Here is an 18,852-nt window from a genome sequence, read left to right as displayed (position 1 = left end):
ATGCTAGGTTGTAAGGCCCGCTCTTCTGACAGTGGAGGGATATCGGTGCGAAAACTAACAACACTGATATCTCCAGCAAAGGGGGCATACTGGAAATACTGACTACAGTTGGTTTTCTAGCGATATGTAATACTGCATATCTCTAAGGTTCCTCTTTAAATTGATTAGGAAAAACACCTCATACCCTCACAATCGGGTCTAAAGGGGCAACTGCAGTCTTTCAGTGGAAGATTGATAACACTTCATGGTAGTGAAAGATTCAAAATGTCATTCATTCCCACAGATATCTTACTTTTCAATAGTATCAATAACTCATAATGAGTAACCCTACTGAGGGGGTAAAGGCATATTTTTTGTATTTATTAAGCTTGCATTGCTGACATAATGTACTAAGATCAGGGAATAACACTCATTAGGGAGTGTGCACCTTCACAAGCATATGGAGACTTAGAAGCCTTTTTCGCTCCACTGGGGGATTATGGGAAAAATATGCAAGTCTGTTTTCCAAGATGTAAATAGGAAAACAGTGCCTCTGCTTGCTGACCTCTAGGGACAGCCCCTTAAACATCATGAAGGACTGTTTTGACAAGCCTTAATGCTATGATGTGAGGTTTGGCCAAACTAGAGGGCAGCAAGCAGAGGCACTGTTTTCCTATTTACATCTTGGAAAACAGACTTGCATATTTTTCCCATAATGTATTAGGTTACTAAGTCGATTCTCATCTGATTATACTATGTATACAGGTACTGATGTTTTGATTTGTTGTTTTGTAATGACTGTACTGTTTGAATATATTGTACTGGAGCTGGTGGCAAATCTAATTTCCCAATGGGATCATTAAAATTTCTATTTTATTCTATTCTAAACATGTGCCCTTAGCTAATGTTGGTTTAAAAACGTCAACCTAAACCAGTTAGATACAATATTTCAACATGCTAACCAAACTTTTGATGTTCTGCAATCTACAAAATAAGTACATGGTTTACAGAGAAATATAAGATAGCCAACCAGTGACAAATATCAGGTATTTTTAAAAGCTGGTCATCTTGTGATACACACATCTGGACAAGGGAAAAGTAAGGAAGGACACATCTGTCCATAGTATAGACATATTATACTGGCTAGTCTGGATATGATATTTTTGCCTTGATATACTGTCCAAATCAAGTTTTCAAGTGTTTAACTAAGTTTTACACAATATTCTTATTTGTAACAAGTACAAATCAGACAAATGGGAAAAAAATATGCTATAAAAGTAAATTACATTTCAACAACAACTCCAGAAATTATTTTAAATTTCCATCAAAATGAAATTACTGTTAAGAATTCTGCTCTGTGTCAAGTGGGTCATGTAAAGGGCCCAGCAATCCCTGGTCTTGCCAAAAATAATAATAATTAACCCATCATCAAACATTTACTCCATCACTTTTGTTTTTACAACTTAGAATGTTTAAGAAAGTGAATTAAAGAAAAGCATGCAGGCTTGGTGTTGCACACGCATTACATCACCATAACACTTACCCTGCAAACAGTAAAGAACTGTTGGTCGTTGCCTGCCCCAATTACAAGGTAACCATCCTTTGCTTTAAATGACTGAAAAAGAAACAAGACATAAAAAGTATATTTTAAAACATTTCATATGCTAGAAAAACTGTTTACTTTGCAACTTATATCTTAATTATTCCATAGAAAAAGAATCCATCTGGTGGTATATTTAGATGTTGATCTTGCTACAAACACTGCTCAGCAAAGATGATGCAGGGTTCAGATAAGGTTGTGCTTTGAGATGAACCTCCAAGACTGGATGGAATCCAGTTTTTTTTATGGGATAAAATTACATAACAGTAGCTTTATATGTGGATTCAATGACTCAATTCAAGCGGGAAGTGGACGTACTTGCTTCTATTCCTAGCAACACTGAATAGTAATTCGTCCTGACCTATAAAGTTACAGGGTATCTCCCTCAAAAACATCTATAACATGACCAATAAACAAGTGACAGCAATCTGAATTTATTAAGCATCCTTTACACAAAAGAAGGGCAGGAGAGTTGGCGAACAATGTCGTTAATCTCTTCTTCGATTTTTGGACTCCCTGCATAAACAGACTCCAGCGACAGGAGGAGTACGATTGTCAGCATTTCTGGGAAACCAGGTAATTTCTGTGCTATGTAAAAAGGCAGCCTTATGCTAGGGCAAATATATTGTTTTATAAGTAACACCGCAAATATGGATCTATATTGGCTGTCCTATATTTGTTATCAGTTCTAAACTTTTTGTCATTACAGATAATAAATTAGATGAAACAATATATAAATTACGACAAGCATAAACTTGACAAATTTACAATTTTTTGTGAACATTGTCTCCAAAAATTTGATACTATTCAACCCTTAGAAAACATGAACACATATATCTGGCAGGTAAGAAAATAAATATTTTTATTTATTTATTTTTTTTTATATTAAAACAAATATTTCAACTACAAAAAACATGGTATTTTACTATTTTGAAGCTACAAATATACAGATGTAGCAAGGAAGACAAAAAAAAACAATAAAAAAAAAAAGTAAAGTCAATGGAAAAACATTTTTCAATGACTTCTGGTTGGTTTTGTTGTCTTCTGTGACAAGATACCGCACTGAAGGAGTTTAACCAATTGCAGAAATTTGGGCTAACTCTGCTACATTATTTATTCATTTGCTTACTTGTATAGTGTCATCATATGCCACCGTGCTTTACAGACATTGTCATCATTGGCATTGACAAAAATTACAGACAACTTAAATCTATAAAATTCATGAAATGTGTGAACACATTGAACAGTAACAATTATTAAAGGGATGATAAACCTAATCATAGTACCATGTAGAGGTGAGTCTACAGTTTCCAAATATGCCTGTTTCTCGGCTTTCAAGTCTCATTTTCATGTAAATTGCCCTGATAATCACATATGAAAGCAGAAACCGGGTAAAGCATGTTTTGCCTCGCTTACATATGAATATAATAGCTAGTTACATGAAAATGGGGCTCCAAAGCTATATGACAGGAATGAATGAATGTTTGGAAACTGCAGAATCATCTCTATTCGTTACTGTGATTAAGTTTATAATGAATTTACCGCTGATAGTCTCCCCTCAAAATACAAACCTGCCTCATTGTGCTGGCTGTCTAATCTTTTATCATGGATCTAGGCTGTTACTATATAATTCTATTCAATTAATTCTTTATATCAGACACATGTTACTATATTCAGGCATGTGAACAGTAACACGTGGAAGTGGAATTTTCCAAGAGCTATGCCTACTTTAGAAGTAGATTTCCTTAAGATCTAAGAAAATAAACAGTCCAAGCTATCACTTTGCTTGCCTTGGCAAAAATGTCTTTTTGGAGCCCAAACACAGAACTAGGTCTTACCATTAATATGCAGTGGTAATTCTTTAGTTTTCGTGGTTTCTGTTATGTGTGGGAAAACAGGTCATTCCTAATGGTGTTGTAAATTTAAGAGACCAAAAAGGATTATGTCATATTTGCCAAACAAAGCTGCCTCGTGATAAATGCAGGCGTTTCTGCTTACCATGTAGCTCTGCACAAGGGCCTTTGATGGCTATTTTAAGGTTACATTTTGAAAACAGTGCTTCAGGACCGCTGATAAAGCAGAAACATCTCAAACATCATTAGCAACACATTTATCATTTAAACCTAAAAGCCGGGCTATGATTTCATATGCTATTTGAAGGCGCTCACACAAAACACATGTTACTACAATGTACTTTCTAGCTACACAAAAGGCCATCTATGTTCAGCCCACACACAACTTAAGGAGATTTTGTTTTGATAAACGTAACTATTGCATCTTATCTCAATTTGTGGTAATCTTCAAAAACAAAGGCAGACTACAGGGTCCTTTCTGGTCTGCTTTTATCTTCCACAAACTTGAAGCATTCTATACTTGTTGATATAAAGCTAGTTAAAGGAATAGTCTGTATTATTTCAGATAATGCAAGCAATAAATACACTTCTATAAACTTTCTCCTATTACAAGATGCCACAATCTGCTAACAGAGTTTATAGAGTTTGTCAAAGACAAAGGAATTCGCTGTGGACCACCAGTGATTCAGTGGCACCCGCTTATACAGTTCAGCACTATATTCTTTAACACTGTGGAAGTAATGACAAATGACTGTTAAGAAGTCTATCAGGTCCAAAATGTCACCTAAGCCAAAAACAATGTCAGATAGGGTAGGGGGTCTTTCATAGAAGACATGTGCCTTTCTGGCTACAAACTGGTAAAGCAATGCAGATATAATCATCTTTTTATTGATGTGAATGTCTACAAGTGCAGAGGTCGGCCCGATTTGCCTACAAAAAGCCATGACATGGGCTGAAAATGTCAATCACTGAAAAAGGAGTGGCAATGAGCTGTATCTCTAAAAAGAGAGTCAGAGCACTTTCAGCAATTTGCAAATTAGGCCAGCTCCCAATGCACTAGTCCATAAATATACAATTATCTCTGTACTGCTTTAACGGGCATCACTGCCATTTTGCATTTTTATATAAGTCCATCTTAATGTAGTCTTTGGAAAGTCACATCAGCATATACAGCACATGTACAAGTTTTATCTGCACCAATGGGACTACCTGCTCATGGAAGCAGTGAAGAAGAGGATGAAGAGGGATCTTCAAGAAAGAAGGGGGTAAAGAAAGGTTCAGGCTGGTGATGCAGGTGTGCTTGGAGCACAGGGGAAGACATATGAATAAAAGCGTTTTTCTGGAAAACAGCTGCAAGGATCAGAAAAGGAGAAATATGCCTAGAATAGTCTTTCTAAAGGCTATATTAAGATAGGCTAATTTAAAAATATAATGCAAAATGGCAATAATAGACTCCCCCTTTAACGATTTGTTGTCACAAAGGTTTATTTCTGCTCCTATTAATCCTTTCTTGCTGCAGGCATTTTTCGATATTTGTTTTTGACTTCTGGCTTTCCAAACCCAATAACTTTTATTATCTTTCCGTTCACAGAAAATCAGTACAGGAGGAAAAGCCACTTCACAGGAAGAAGCATGAAGGGTAAGTATAATGGAGTGGATGGGAGGGGAGTAGTAGTGACGATTTCTTTCCAGAAATGGGGAAACAGATCATCACCAGATAATCAGAAAATGTCCCTTGTGATCGCCCCAGGGATATGGGAAAATATACATTTTTCATTAATTATATTATTTAGAAAGTAGGAGGTGGGAGGGTATTTAGATTAGTGTAGGGATTTGCAGTTATCCCGGACAACTCCTTTAAATAATTATGAACTGTTTTAATCTATTTGTGGAACTTTTTTGTTTGATTTCTTCAGTGGCAAAAAGTGAGCAACACCACTCTATTTTTTCTTTCCATGATCTTCTTTGTAGACGAGCCACATCCACACTTAGCACATGGTCATCCACATCTACAACATTATCATCATCTCCATATTCTGATCTTCCTACTTCTCCACACCAAATTCAGTCATTATCTATAAAGGAATGCATGACCAGCAATCAGAAATCACACCTTTCCAAATGACTGGTCAATGGGCAAAGACAATACTTAGCTTACATGGCCCACTGAGTCAATCTTTTCAGCGTCAGTACCACAGTCTAGAAATGCAGCAAGGCCAAGTACTTTCTAATACTGATATCACCTTGTGGGTGCAGCCCCAGTTTCAACACCAGGGAGCACCAATCCACCTCCTCCAGAATGGACCGTAGCGAAATCTGAACTTCACCAGGACACAAGCCTGTTGCATTTACAAGTCATCAAAATGAGCCAAGTGTTCTATAAAACCAATGCTTTTTGCAATGTAACAGCCATGTGCGTCTAAAAAACCAGGGAAAGCACCTTTACCCCAAAAAAGTGTAATTGTTGGAGCATATTAAATGTTAAAATGTGTAGAAGCGAGTGGCAGCACACTGTAAGGTTAGCCCTTTCATGTATCTGTCAATTTTTGCATTTCTGTTTTTGCCTCTCTCCATTCCAAGAGCCATATTTTTTCATTTTTTCAGTTTACAGAGTTACATAATAGCTTAATGCTTATGGAACAAATTGTACTTTGTAATGGCACCAATATTCTGTGCAATGTACTGAGAAGCTGAAAAAAAAATTCTGAATGAGGTGGAATTGGAAAAAAAAATGCATTTGTGCCAATTTTTTATGGGTTTAATTTTTACAACATTCACTATATGGTAAAAAAAGACATTTACCTGTATCCTACAAGTCAGTATGATTACGGCAATACCAAATGTATATAGTTTGTAATGTTTTGATGCTTTTAAAAAATTTAAAACTGCAAAATAGAGAAAAATGTTTGTGCCACCATGTTCTGACACCTGTAACTTTTTTATCTTTAAAGGGGTATTCCCACCTCACATACTCATCAGTCTTTACTGCTGTAAAATCTTTCTTCCTGGTTTCTTGCATCATTTGGTGGGCGGGGTTTCACATGCAACCTGCCATTTAGCTCCACCCCCAAATTCACATGTAGCTCCGCCCACCCATATTGGACTATGAAGTACAGGCAGCAGAAACTCCATTCTGTGTTACATACAGAGACTGCCTGTCCCTGCCATAATGAACACAATTGAATTAGCTAGCCTGATAACTGGGAGAACAGAAGAAATGAAAGCAGCTCCTCTCCCCTATCTGCTAACAGGAAGCTAGGTCACGTGGTGTAGACACAGGAATAGCTAGATACACAGGCTAGCTCCCTGCACTTAGCCCCTCCTCCCTCCCCCCTGAGAGCAGCAGATACATCACTTGACTCATGAGCAGCTAAGTCAGGGCTGTGGCCACAAAGAACTGAATAAAATAAGATAGTGGACAAACAAAGCAGTTTTGCTGAAGCATTGTATTTAGGAAAAGTCTTACATTCACATTAACAAGCAGCATAGATAGGATCCTTGTGATGGGACAACCCCTTTAAGGTGGGTAAGGCGTCTTTTTATGTGGGACAAGATGGTGTTTTTAGTGCTACCATATTGGGGAAGCTCTGATGGTATGATCTCTTTTTATTCCACTTTTTATAGGAGACAAAGTGTGGAAAAAAATCGCCATTTGGATTTTTTCCCTACCATACCATTCACCCTATAGGATAAATATTTTTATATTTTAATAGTTCAGACATTTTAAATCATGGGGATACCTAAAGTGTTTATGTTTATTATCGTTTATTTTTATATGTGATCTAGGGAAAGGGGGTGATTTAAACTTTTATATTTTTTGGCTTTTTTTTATACTTTTAAAAACTTTAAATTTTTCTTTTACTTTTATTTTCAAACTCCCTAGGGACCTTGAACCCTAGGGGGTCTGATCACTCATATTACTCACTGAAATACTAATATAGCCTGGGAGCCTTCAATAGACAACCGATCACCGCCCTCTGATTATGCAGAACGCCATGATTGGTTAAAGATGCCAACTGTGCACTTTAGGGTAAGTTCAGAGGGAGTATTTTGTACTAGAATATGAGGCGGAGGCATCCAGTCACGCACTCCGCTCTGGATTAAGTCCAATGAATGGGCTTAGTCGGGAGGAGGGAGTGTCTTCAGGCCAAATCGCGAGGTGAAACAGCCTGAAGAATGAGCATCTCGCTTCTTTTTCCGGGAGCTGGAACAAACCGGCTCCTGGAAAAAAGAACTGACTGGCTCCCATTGATTTTAATGGGAGCTGTCTTTTTGGTCAGGATTTTGAGGCGGTTACGGCCTCAAAATCCTGACCAAAAAACTCTGTGTGAACTTACCTTTAGATGGCATGGTCACGTTTAACCGCAGCATCTAAAGTGTTAACAGATGCAATCAGTGTCGGATCCAATTGCAGCTGTTAGCAGCGGATGCTGGCTGGATCATACAGTTGACATGTGCCAGGTATGGAGGGAGCTTAGCTCCTGAGCTCTCTCCAAACACCCCTTCACGCATAATGACATAAATTAATGTGATTATGTGTGAAAGGGTTAAACTATGAGTTTGTATTCACTGGTTACCATTCTTTTATCCATAGGCATACATTTCACTTTCACATAATGTTTGCCTTGGAGAGCTAAAAACTGGATAGATAGGTTCCTAGGAGCTCTGACAGTTTTAAACACTATGTTTTAAGCCAATTTATGCTGTGGTTCATACTGAATTTGTTCAATTTGACAAAAATTTTGTGTCTGAACCACCAAAATCAGAAACAAAACTAATCTTGAGAGGCTCGTCAATCTTGATTTAAAACTCTATTGCTACCTGCTAACACCAATTGTGGTTGCCACTTCTTAGCCACAAGGTCTGCTTTATACCATACCTTAAAATTTTAAATATTTTTTTGTATTTTATGCCTTTTTAGTGCATTAAATGGTCAATAAATTTTCAGACAATTTCATTTCAGGGAGCATGTGATTCTGAACCAAAAGGTAAAGCAAGTTAAATAATCCCTTCCCGACATTCGACGTACTAGTACGGTGGACACCGGGTGTTTAAAGATGGTGGCCGCTCGGAAGCCAGGTGGCCACCATTGTTGCCAAGTGTCTGCAGTTTTATACAGCAGACACCCGGCGCTAATGCCTGTAATTGGTGCCCGCACCGATCATGGGCAATAACTCCTCTGGCACCTCAGTCAAAGCTAACTGAGTCACCATTTTACTGGCGAAGAATGGGCGCCACCACTTTCCCAGGCTTCGGGCATGCTTCGGGCATGCAACCTGTTTCTATGGCAGCTAGGAGTCTTGTGAAGGCTCCCAGGCCTGTCATAACTACCGTATTTTTGCAATGCATTAGCATTGCAATGCATTGCATTAGTGATCAGACCCCTGGGGTTCAAGACCCCTAGGGGTCTAATTAATGCAAAGAAGAAATATATATATATATATATATATATATATATATATATATATATATATATATATATTATTAAAAATTCAAATCACGCCCTTTCCCTAGAACTTATATAAAAGTACTTAAATACTGTGAAACACATGTACTTTAGGTATCCAAAAGCACCCGGTCTAAAAATCTCTAACAATATTTTTCCCATATGGTAAATGCCGCAGCGGGAAAAAAAATTAAAAGTACCAAACCGCCATTTTTTCACTGTTTTGCCTCTCATAACAATTTGAAAAAAAAACAACTTACGGGTGTCAGAATATGGCGACATTTAGAAAAAAAAAATTGGCACAGTTTTAGATTTTTGTTAAGAGATAGAGATGAGTGAACAGCGTTCGATCAAGTACATGTTTGATTGGACATCACGCTGTTTGCAATGTTCAATTCCATACGAACACCGCGTTGAAAATGCACTTAAAGTTTGATTCCCCTCCCACCTTCCCTGGCGCTTTTTCTGCACCAATAACAGTGCAGGGGAAGTGGGACAGGAACTATGACAACAGAGGCCTTGAAAAAACAAGGAAAAAGCCATTGGCTGCCGAGGACATGTGACCTCTGATTCAAATGAACAGGCGGCATCAGCTCCGATTCATTCTGTGCTTGCACTTAGTTAGAGACAGACATCTGCTGAGGGCTAGTTAGGTTTTAGATTCTGCTAGGCAGGAATAGCGAAGAAGAAGAACCACAATAGCTCTTTTGAGAGCTACACTAAAGGGAGAAGCTGAAACAAGCTTGGCACAGTGTCTACCCACAAACGCCAAAGTGGGATTCACAGCAATTAAGCCAGGCTGTATCTGTGCAACTCAGCTTTCCACGGTGGTGATTAAGCTAAGTGGGATACACTGAAATTGCATGCCCATATACCCTACACATATTGGGTGTCGAACTTGGACCTGTGGCTTGAACTTGCCCTATACGCCTTGGAGGTGCTGTCCTGTCCTGCCGCCAGCGTGCTATCTGAAAGGGTTTTCAGCGCAGCCGGTGGTATCATCACGGATAAGAGCAGCTGGCTGTCAGCTGAGAGTGCCGACCGGCTGACTTTCATCAAAATGAACAGCCACTGGATAGACCCATCATTTTTGTGCCCACCAGTGTCAAGCACCCCAACATGAAATGTCATGTCTGCGCTCAACCTCTACAATTCCTCCTCATATTCCTCCACCATCTGCGTTGCACAATTTTGATCCTTCTAGGCTCAATCCACCCTGATTTCCCCAAACTCTGATGGTTAAAGGCTCAACTCATTCCAAGGGCCAAAAACACTGCTGGTGCAAGGCTCAACTAAGTTAAAGGGCCTAAAACTCTGCTGGTGAGAGGCTGAAGTCACCTAAAGGGCGTCAATCTCTGCTGGTAACTCAGCTTATGGGCCTCTAACTTAATTTGTAAGGGCTCACGTTAAGGGCCAGAAAAGTGAATTTTGGAAGGTCTTACCACATCTCACACACATCCACAATGACAGTTAAGGGTGGGTACTGTAGGATTTCCCATTGCCTATTCCATCTGTGGTTGTCATGGGCACCGTGATTTAAAGGGGTGCTTGTTAAGGTTTCATTACAGTAAAATTTGGGTTTCTGTCCATCCAATTGGGGAGGAAAAAAGGTTTCCAGGTACTTTTCCACTTTCATAGTGGGTTTTTTGATTGTGGAAAGTGTGTAGTTGATAGGCTGTGATGTTGGGGTAAAACTGTGACTTGGGCTTGTTAGATGCCCCCAGACATGCTTCCCCTGCTGTCCCAGTTGCATTGCAGAGGTGGTGTTCTGATTTCTTTTTAGCTTCCTTGTACATTGTACATAATAATTAATGGTAGCATGATGAAGAACAATTTGTCTTGCAAACATTAAGACCTCATATGGCTCTGAGAGCAGAAATATAAAAAAAATTATGTGGCTTGGAAGGGGGGGGGGAGTCAAAAACAAAAAATGAATATCGAAAAATGCCCACAGTGGGAAGGAGTTAAAAATGTGGCTTCTTCTGCTTAAAAAAAAACCTCTCTAAATTTTCTGCCACTAAGCGTCTCCCTCCTAGCTAATTTGCAGTTGACTCCTTTGTTACCAGGGAAGTTTGCCCATAGATACGAGACAGAAGCACAGGGAAAGACACTGAGTGGGAGGTGCTTTTTCCCCTTCACACAGTGAATGCAAATGGGTGGAGTTGATTTTCCTCACAGCACGTCTGCAAATGGCTCTGTGCAAAGGACTGAACATTCTGAAAATCACAATACATAAGGATAGGAGGGCTATAATAGCTCATTACACTTTACAAGGGGAGGTTCCCTACATTCCAGACATCTGCTTGGAGAGCATCAGAGAGCAGCAGAGAGCTAGTAAATTCACTTTGTTTTCACTGAACTTTCTGGTGTTACCTGTTTGTTTCCTGCGATCCTAGAACCTACTATTGCATTACAACTTGTTACTGCTTTTGGCTGCTTGTAGGATTACAGGTGGGATATTATTCACAGAAAGCAAGCAGCTCTCCGAATTGTGCTCATAGATTTTTTTTTCTTGCATTTTAGCTGCTTGGCAGCATGTATTTATCTTGTATTTACAGTCCAGTATTCCTGGATCACCTAGATTATGGCCATTTGAGCGTATACCAACAATATTTTTTGCTATTGAATAGTTACTCCTGGCAGAATGGTGGAACAGCATCAGTAATTGATACAGGAAGGGAGTAGACTGCTCCTTACCGCACATGCCCATAGCCTGAGAGAGAATTGCAAAATGTGTTTCAGCCATAATCTGTTTACTAGCAGCAAAAAAACTTTTAGGGTAAATTCAACAGGAGATTTTTGGTCAGGATTTTGAAGCAGAATACACGTTAAAATCCTGCTCAAAAAAACGCCTCCCATTCACTTCAATAGGAGCCAGTCATTACCTTTTTCTGCAAATGTTTTTTTTTTCCCGCTCGCAGAAAAAAAGAAGCTACATGCCCTTTCTTCAGGCGGATTCTGCGACTGTTTCAGCCGTCGACATCCGCCTCGTGACACTCCCTCCCGACTAGGCCGGTTCATTTGGCCGTAATCCAGAGTGGAATGCCGTGACTGGATGCCGATGTACTGTATGCACTGCACCAGCATCCAGTCACAGCTGTTATTTGGAATGGATTCTGAGGCGGCCTCCGCCTCAAAATCCGGTCCAAAAAACTCCCATGTGAACCCAGCCTCAGAGGCATATAGTCATAGAACAACAACAAAAATTGAGGAATACAAAAAGTTAGATAAAATTATCAAACATATTTATTGAAAAATAAAACACATACAAAAATATATAACACGCAATGGAGGGCAACGCAGAGGGGTCCGCCTGTATATAAACAGGCGAACAATACCGTACCCCTCTCACTAGTGATGAACTGTGGATGACATCCCTTAAAATATGTATGGCATATAATCAGCCCCATATATAACAAGGTCTCACGATATATAACAAGGTCTCCCCACATAAGGTATAGTAAACCTATTTTATATTGTTATATATGGGGCTAGTATTATGCACCTTGATTATCCTTTAGGTGTATATTTCAATAGTGCAGTGTATATACTTACCTCTAACTGTGAGGATTAGATCTTTTTGGATTATATTCCATACATATTTTAAGGGATGTCATCTCCGGTTCATCACTAGTGAGAGGGGTACGGTATTGTTCACCCATTTCTATACAGGTGGACCCCTCTGTGTTGCCCTCCATTGTGTTATATGTTTTTGAATGTGTTTTATTATTTTTCAATAAATATATTTGATATTTTTATCTAACTTTTTGTGTTCCTCAATTTTTGTTGTGGTATAGTTATATTGGTTTTTGGGGCTACCCATTTATTATTGATGGATAAATTTGGCTGGTTGTGATATAGTCTAGAACAGACTGACTATCAAGATCCTGCAAATATTTCAACGTTTCATGAAAACTCAGGTATCCTTTATATATCATACTAGAAATTCTTTGTCAGAGCAAAATTAAAATGCAAACTATATTCTTTTTGGGAAGGCCTATATGAAGTTTCTTTAAAGGGATACAATCACAGTGTTCATACAGGAAATTGGCAAGGAATCAGTTATGTTGGGTAACAATATGTGTTTTTGCAGAGTTCTAAAGATTTTCTCTAACTCAATGGTGAAAGTCTGTTGTCTTGATCGTTTGCCAATGGATACAACCACAAAAGCAGAAACTTTCCATGGTCTGGGACTTGTCAGAAACCCAGCCATGGTTTTCTTATTGTAGCTGGTATATCAGGCAGGGACACTACATATCAGAAGATATCCCGGCCACAATAAGGAAATCATAGCTGATTTACTGACTTTAGAAAGATCCTGCATTTATGGTTGTATCCACTGGCAACCGATCAAGATAACAACTTGTGTCCACAAGATATTTAGAGGAAATTTTTAAAACTCTGCAAAATATTTAATTACTTATATATATATATATTTTTTTCAATTCAAAGGTTTATTGGTATTTTCAAAACATTTGTAAAAGAACAGAATAGATCTTTAAGGCGACTAAATGTACAATTGCGTAAGCGATATAATTCCTTGTCAGCAGTACAAGCATATTCGATCAATGAGTGCATTGTAAAACGAGCAAGTGAGACAGTGAAAGACGTCAGTCAAGGACCGACGCCTATTAGTTGTCAAGTTGTCAATGTTAGAGAGCAATACAACATAACACATAACGACCATGTAAAATGAAACGCAAAAACAGTATGAGTACTGCGTTGGAGGCCCGTCGGTAGAAGAGAAACCTTGTAGAAGAAGAGTATAATAGAAGATGAAGAGGACGGGAAGGGAAGAATAAGTGAACTAAGGGGGTTGAGATTGAAAGAGGGCAGGGAGGAGAAAGAGCTTGGAGGAATGAGAGAATTAGAGACCAGAGGGTAAGAGAAAAGTACTAGAGAAAAAGAGTAAGGGAGGTAAGGGGAAGAAAGAAGGGAGAGGGAGAGAAGGCGAAGTGTAAGAAGACCCAAGGAAGGAAGCAGAGGTAAACTAGAGAGCAACACCGATCATTAGGTAAACAACATCAAAGCTTAATGTTTGTGGAGGATCCAGGGAGTCCACGTCTTCACATAACGTTCATGTGACCTTGCTGACCAGCACATTAGCTCATCGAAGCAGGCTATCTGGTTAACCTTATCAACCCATTGCGAGTACGGGGGTGCCATCGAGTTCATCCAATATAAAGGGATAAGCGACTTCGCAGCAGATAGGAGATGTGTGACTAGTCTGTCCTTTCCCGGTTTATAATCTCCAGACGGCAGGAATAAGAACAGCGTTTCGGGGGTAAGTTGGAAATATGGGTAGCTCACTGCACGTATAACATCTTGGACACTCTTCCAGAAATCTTGGATTGCCGGGCATGACCACCAGATATGCAAATATGTGCCGGTATGAGAGTGGCATCTCCAGCATAGATCAGAGGAATGCAAGCCTTTGCGGAACAGCCATGTGGGAGCCCTGTACCAACGAGAGACCAGCTTAAAATTGTTTTCTTGGAGCCGGATACATGGGGAGAAGCCATGCGATTGTGAGAGAGCCAAATCTACTTCCTCATCTGTAAGGGAAATTTGCAGTTCCGATTCCCAAGCTTGAATATAGTTAGGTCTATAAGTCAGGTGTGGATCCACAAAGCGGTTCAGGCAATGCGAGATTTTTCGTAGCATAGCAGTCTTAGAGAGAAGCAACTTCTCAAATTCTGTTAGATTCTGTCTTAGAGTGTGTTGGCGTTGCAGTTCACTAAGGGCTGCCCGCAAATGCTGTTTGTGTAGAAAAGTAAATCTAACATCTGGGACCAATACACAAATATCCTCAACCGGCAACACGCCTTCTGGAGTGACTACATCTTTGAGAGCGAGGCAATAAAGCTTATCCCAAAAGTCTTTGTAGGTCTTGTGTGTAAATCCCACCAGGTAGGGTAGAAGAGCGAGAGGCATAACAGGTGAAGGCACAGGCAGCAATTCTTCAAGCATGTCCGCCCACAGGCCACGAGAGGCAGGCAACAGAGGGCAAGGTGTCGCTGAGGAGAGACGATGCAGGCGGGGGAACCACAAGTGCATATCAAGAGGGGTGTCCAGTCCTTCTCGCATCAGCGTGGTAGGGACAAGAGATGTGAATGGAAATGCAAGTTCTGCCCACCAAGTGAGTCTAACCGAGGTGTGGTACTTCTTGATATCAGGTAGTCCAATACCACCCTGTCGTTTACGTCTGACCAGTTGTTGCCAAGAGATTCTGGGTGTTTTATGTCGCCAGACGAATCCAGTGAACATATGCCTAACAGACTGGAAGAATGCATCAGGTAGGTCAATAGGGAGCATCGCCATTCGGTATATAAGTTTGGGGAACAAGTACGTCTTCAGCAAGTTCTTCCTTCCAAACCAGGAGAGAGGAAGGTTTTCGTAACCGGTCAGAGAACGCTTTAATTCCTCAAGGAGAGGTGGGAAATTAGCATTATACAAGTCCTCCAATCTCGGGGTTAGGTATATTCCTAGGTATTTAAGCGGCTTGGTGGTCCACTGAAAGGGCGTCAGCCGCTTCAGTAAAGCAACTTCGGAGGGGGGTAGTGTGATATTCAGCACTTCTGACTTTGAGAAGTTAGCTTGATATCCCGACAAAGTCCCATAATACGACAGTTGGTCCATCAGGGCCGGCAGACCAGTAGAGGGGTTCGAAATAATGAAGAGCACATCGTCCGCACAGCTTGTAGTAGTGACTCCAACACCAAGACGAACAACGTAGGGGACAATGGGCACCCCTGTCGGGTGCCGATAGTAATGGTGAAGCTATCAGATAATGTGCCATTTACCTTCAGTTTTGCTGTAGGTTGGGCGTATAAGGTCAGGATCGCCTGTATAAACCTATCCGGGATAGCAAAACGTTTAAGTGCTTCCGTCATAAAATCCCACGCCACCCGATCAAAGGCCTTCTCGGCATCTATGCCGAGAAGTACCAGCGGTAGGCCTTTCTTACGGGCTAGATAGATCAATGGTAACAGTTTAGCAGTATTGTGCTTCCCCTCCCTCCCAAGCACAAAACCTGACTGTTCCTCTCGCACCAACTGCGGGACTAATGGTTTAAGCCTATTTGCGAGGATTTTGGCCCAGATTTTGATGTCCGTATTTAAAAGCGAGATGGGGCGATAATTGCTACACTGGGTGGGATCTTTCCCTTCCTTTAGGATTATTGCGATATGGGCTTCCTGTGACTGTCTTGGTACGGATTCGCCGGTCAGTAGCGAATTACAAAGAAGCGTCAAGCGTGGTAACAGGGATTTAGCAAACTTCTTATAATAGAACAGCGGCAGGCCGTCAGGACCAGGGCTTTTCCCTGTAGGTATGCTTTTCAAGACTTCCTCAACCTCCTCTGTAGATATCAGTTTCAGTAGCAGGTCAGAGGTGTCAGCAGATAACGAAGGTAAGTGTAGTCCCTCCAAAAAGTCTCTGATCTTCAATTGCCTGTCGGGGCCTGTTACAGAAGTCGGGGGCAAATTGTATAATCCCGTGTAGTATGAAACAAACTCAGAGGCAATGTCAAGGGTATCATCTCGGGAGAGGGGAGGATGGAAGGGGGTGAGGGCGTGTAGGGAGTCGGCAGGAGAAAGAGGGGAGGGAGGGACACACAGGAGGTAGGATACAAAGCACTCACCACATGCAAACCGTAGCCACTATACGTGTGCAAAGTACAAGAACCCAGTAAGAAGAGAGCCAAAGTGAGAGCAAAGCAGGAGGGGGGGGAGCGAGGTAAGAAAGGGAGTATGGGGATAAGGGAAGGGGAGGAGAAGGCAAAGACAAAGACAAAAGGAAGGGGAAGGGGGGAAGAAAGAAGGTGGGAGAAGAAATTAAAGAAGAAAGAAAATCTAAGGCACCTGCAGCTTCTGGTAGTTTGGAGTCCTAAGGGTAGCGTTAAGGAATATTTAATCCTTCATAGGCGTTGATTTAGAAGCTGGAGTCCCAGACAGATGGAGCAAAGCTTTCCGGGCCTTAGGAGATCTGTACCTGGACGCATGCTTGGAGAGGTCAGTGGTATAGGGTTGGAATAGAGGCACTCGGATCGGGTCTTCCTGCACGGGTAACCATGAAGGTATATCTATCGGCGGGATGTCCAGCACCTCCCATAAGGAGTCCAGATCTTGTGGGGAATGTACAGCATACCTGCGGCCATTTTTTAAAACCGACAGGCCAAAAGGGAACAGCCAGGTGTACCTTATGCCTCTGCTCTTCAGCTGGTCGAGAAGTGGTTTCAGGACCCGGCGTTTTTGTAGCGTTGAGGGTGCTAAATCTTGGTAGATCCATAGAGAGTGCCCATCATATGTCAGGTCGGTCTTGTCTCGTGCCGCAGCGAGTAGCTGGGAAGTGTGCGCTGAGGACAGTAGGACACATACTATATCACGCGGCGGATCCTCCGGTGCAGGTTTAGGCCGCACGGCCCTGTGTACACGCTCTATGCACATTCCAGCCGCAGCATCGCCACCTACCAGAGAGGAGAAAATATCTGCTGTGATTCCCTGCAGCTGTTCAGGTAAGTAGGCCTCAGGTAAACCTCTAATACGTAGGTTACGGTGCCGGTTGCGGTTCTCTAGATCTTCCATCGCTAAGTACGCGTTGTTAAGGTGAGCTGTGTGTGTCTCTAAGCGCTCCGAGACACTCGTCGCCATCTGCAGTACCTCAGTCTGGTTAGTCTCAACGGCATCCACCCTCCTGGTGATTAGATTAAAGTCCGCTTCAGAGCTGCCAGCTCTGCCGATACCGGAGACAATGCTTGAGAAAGGACCCGTTTTAGATATCCCTTCGAGATGGGTGCAGGATTATCATCCTGCACAGATCCTTCTCCATCAGAGTCAGGGGAGAGTTCTTCCCGCCTCCCGGACTCGGCAGGCGCCATCTTCCTCGGCCTGGCCGGGGATCCCAATGTCTGCTTCTTAAGGAATTTCTGCATTCCAGCTTGTGAATTCTGTTGTCCTTTCGAGTCCGAAGACTCCCTGGCACGTTCTCCTCCACCCTTTACCATTTTTCAGCAATAGATAGCTGTATAAGAGCAAGTTAACGGATCCCTGTGACGGAGTTCTAACAACAAGCGTCCATCACTATGCGCGGTCAGGCTCCGCCCTTAATTACTTATATTTGTAAAAATGTTTAACTTTTAATTATCTACAAATTTAAAAATAATTATGTACATGGGAATACCCTTTTAAAGTCTCTGGGTTACGGACAGTAACGGATGGGTGTCCATTATACTGTCTATTGTTATGGTCTGGTTTTTTAAATTTTTCTGTGCATGCTCAGAAAGTAGAAACAAAATCCCATCCACACCTTGCAGAAAAATATGTACAGCAGAAATGCTGTGATTGATAAAATCATTGCTGGTTTGGAAATCACAGATTGTCAATTATACCTACGAAAAACAGTGGTTTCCCTATTGGTATAATAGAAACAGAGGTTTCCTCTGCAGACTTTCTGCGAAAAGTACTGCAGGGAAAACTACAATGCAATTCCATCATGGTTTCTCCCACAGCGTTTTTTTCGCTGTGGCAGAAATGTTGCCCCACTATGCCCCACTATGTTCCCATGAACATAGTGGGGCTTAGCCTAATTGCCACCATTTGTGCTCCACTTTCTAATGAGCTAAATGTTACTATTTATCAGAAGAAATTGAGACATTTTTAACATACTAAACAACTAAACAGAAGTAAAGAAATAACCCAGGTCATGAACGCTGTGTATAATGTATAATTTTACACAGGAATTCCTTTTACAGGACACATTTGTGTGCAGTAGAAGAGGTCACACAAGGACTTATCATTCACTGCCAAAGCCAGTGATTAATTGAAAGATGTACGGAAACCTTGGCTTGTAGTTGATCATGTCTTTCACAGCACTTGATGTAGGTGTCTTGCACACTTTTGTATAATCCACTTCTTCCTCTGTTTCTGCTTGTTGAGGTTCCAGCTTCATAAGATATACAAAAGAAGTTCTATAAA

General features: G+C 41.0%; 1 protein-coding gene across 1 annotated transcript in view; it reads right to left on the bottom strand.

The window, feature by feature from the left end:
* SUGCT (succinyl-CoA:glutarate-CoA transferase) overlaps positions 1 to 18,852 on the bottom strand; it is a 577,328-nt gene that overhangs the window by 380,095 nt on the left and 178,381 nt on the right. Inside the window, exon 10 of the mRNA XM_075271200.1 lies at positions 1,523 to 1,594. Coding sequence (XP_075127301.1) covers positions 1,523 to 1,594 — 72 coding nt within the window. The remainder of the gene's footprint in view (positions 1 to 1,522; positions 1,595 to 18,852) is intronic.

This window comes from Leptodactylus fuscus, chromosome 4 (genome assembly GCF_031893055.1).
Source record: "Leptodactylus fuscus isolate aLepFus1 chromosome 4, aLepFus1.hap2, whole genome shotgun sequence".
In the NCBI taxonomy this organism is placed as follows: Eukaryota; Metazoa; Chordata; class Amphibia; order Anura; family Leptodactylidae; genus Leptodactylus; species Leptodactylus fuscus.
The sequence above is the reverse complement of the archived record's forward strand: the minus strand, read 5'-3'. Positions and strand labels throughout refer to the sequence as shown.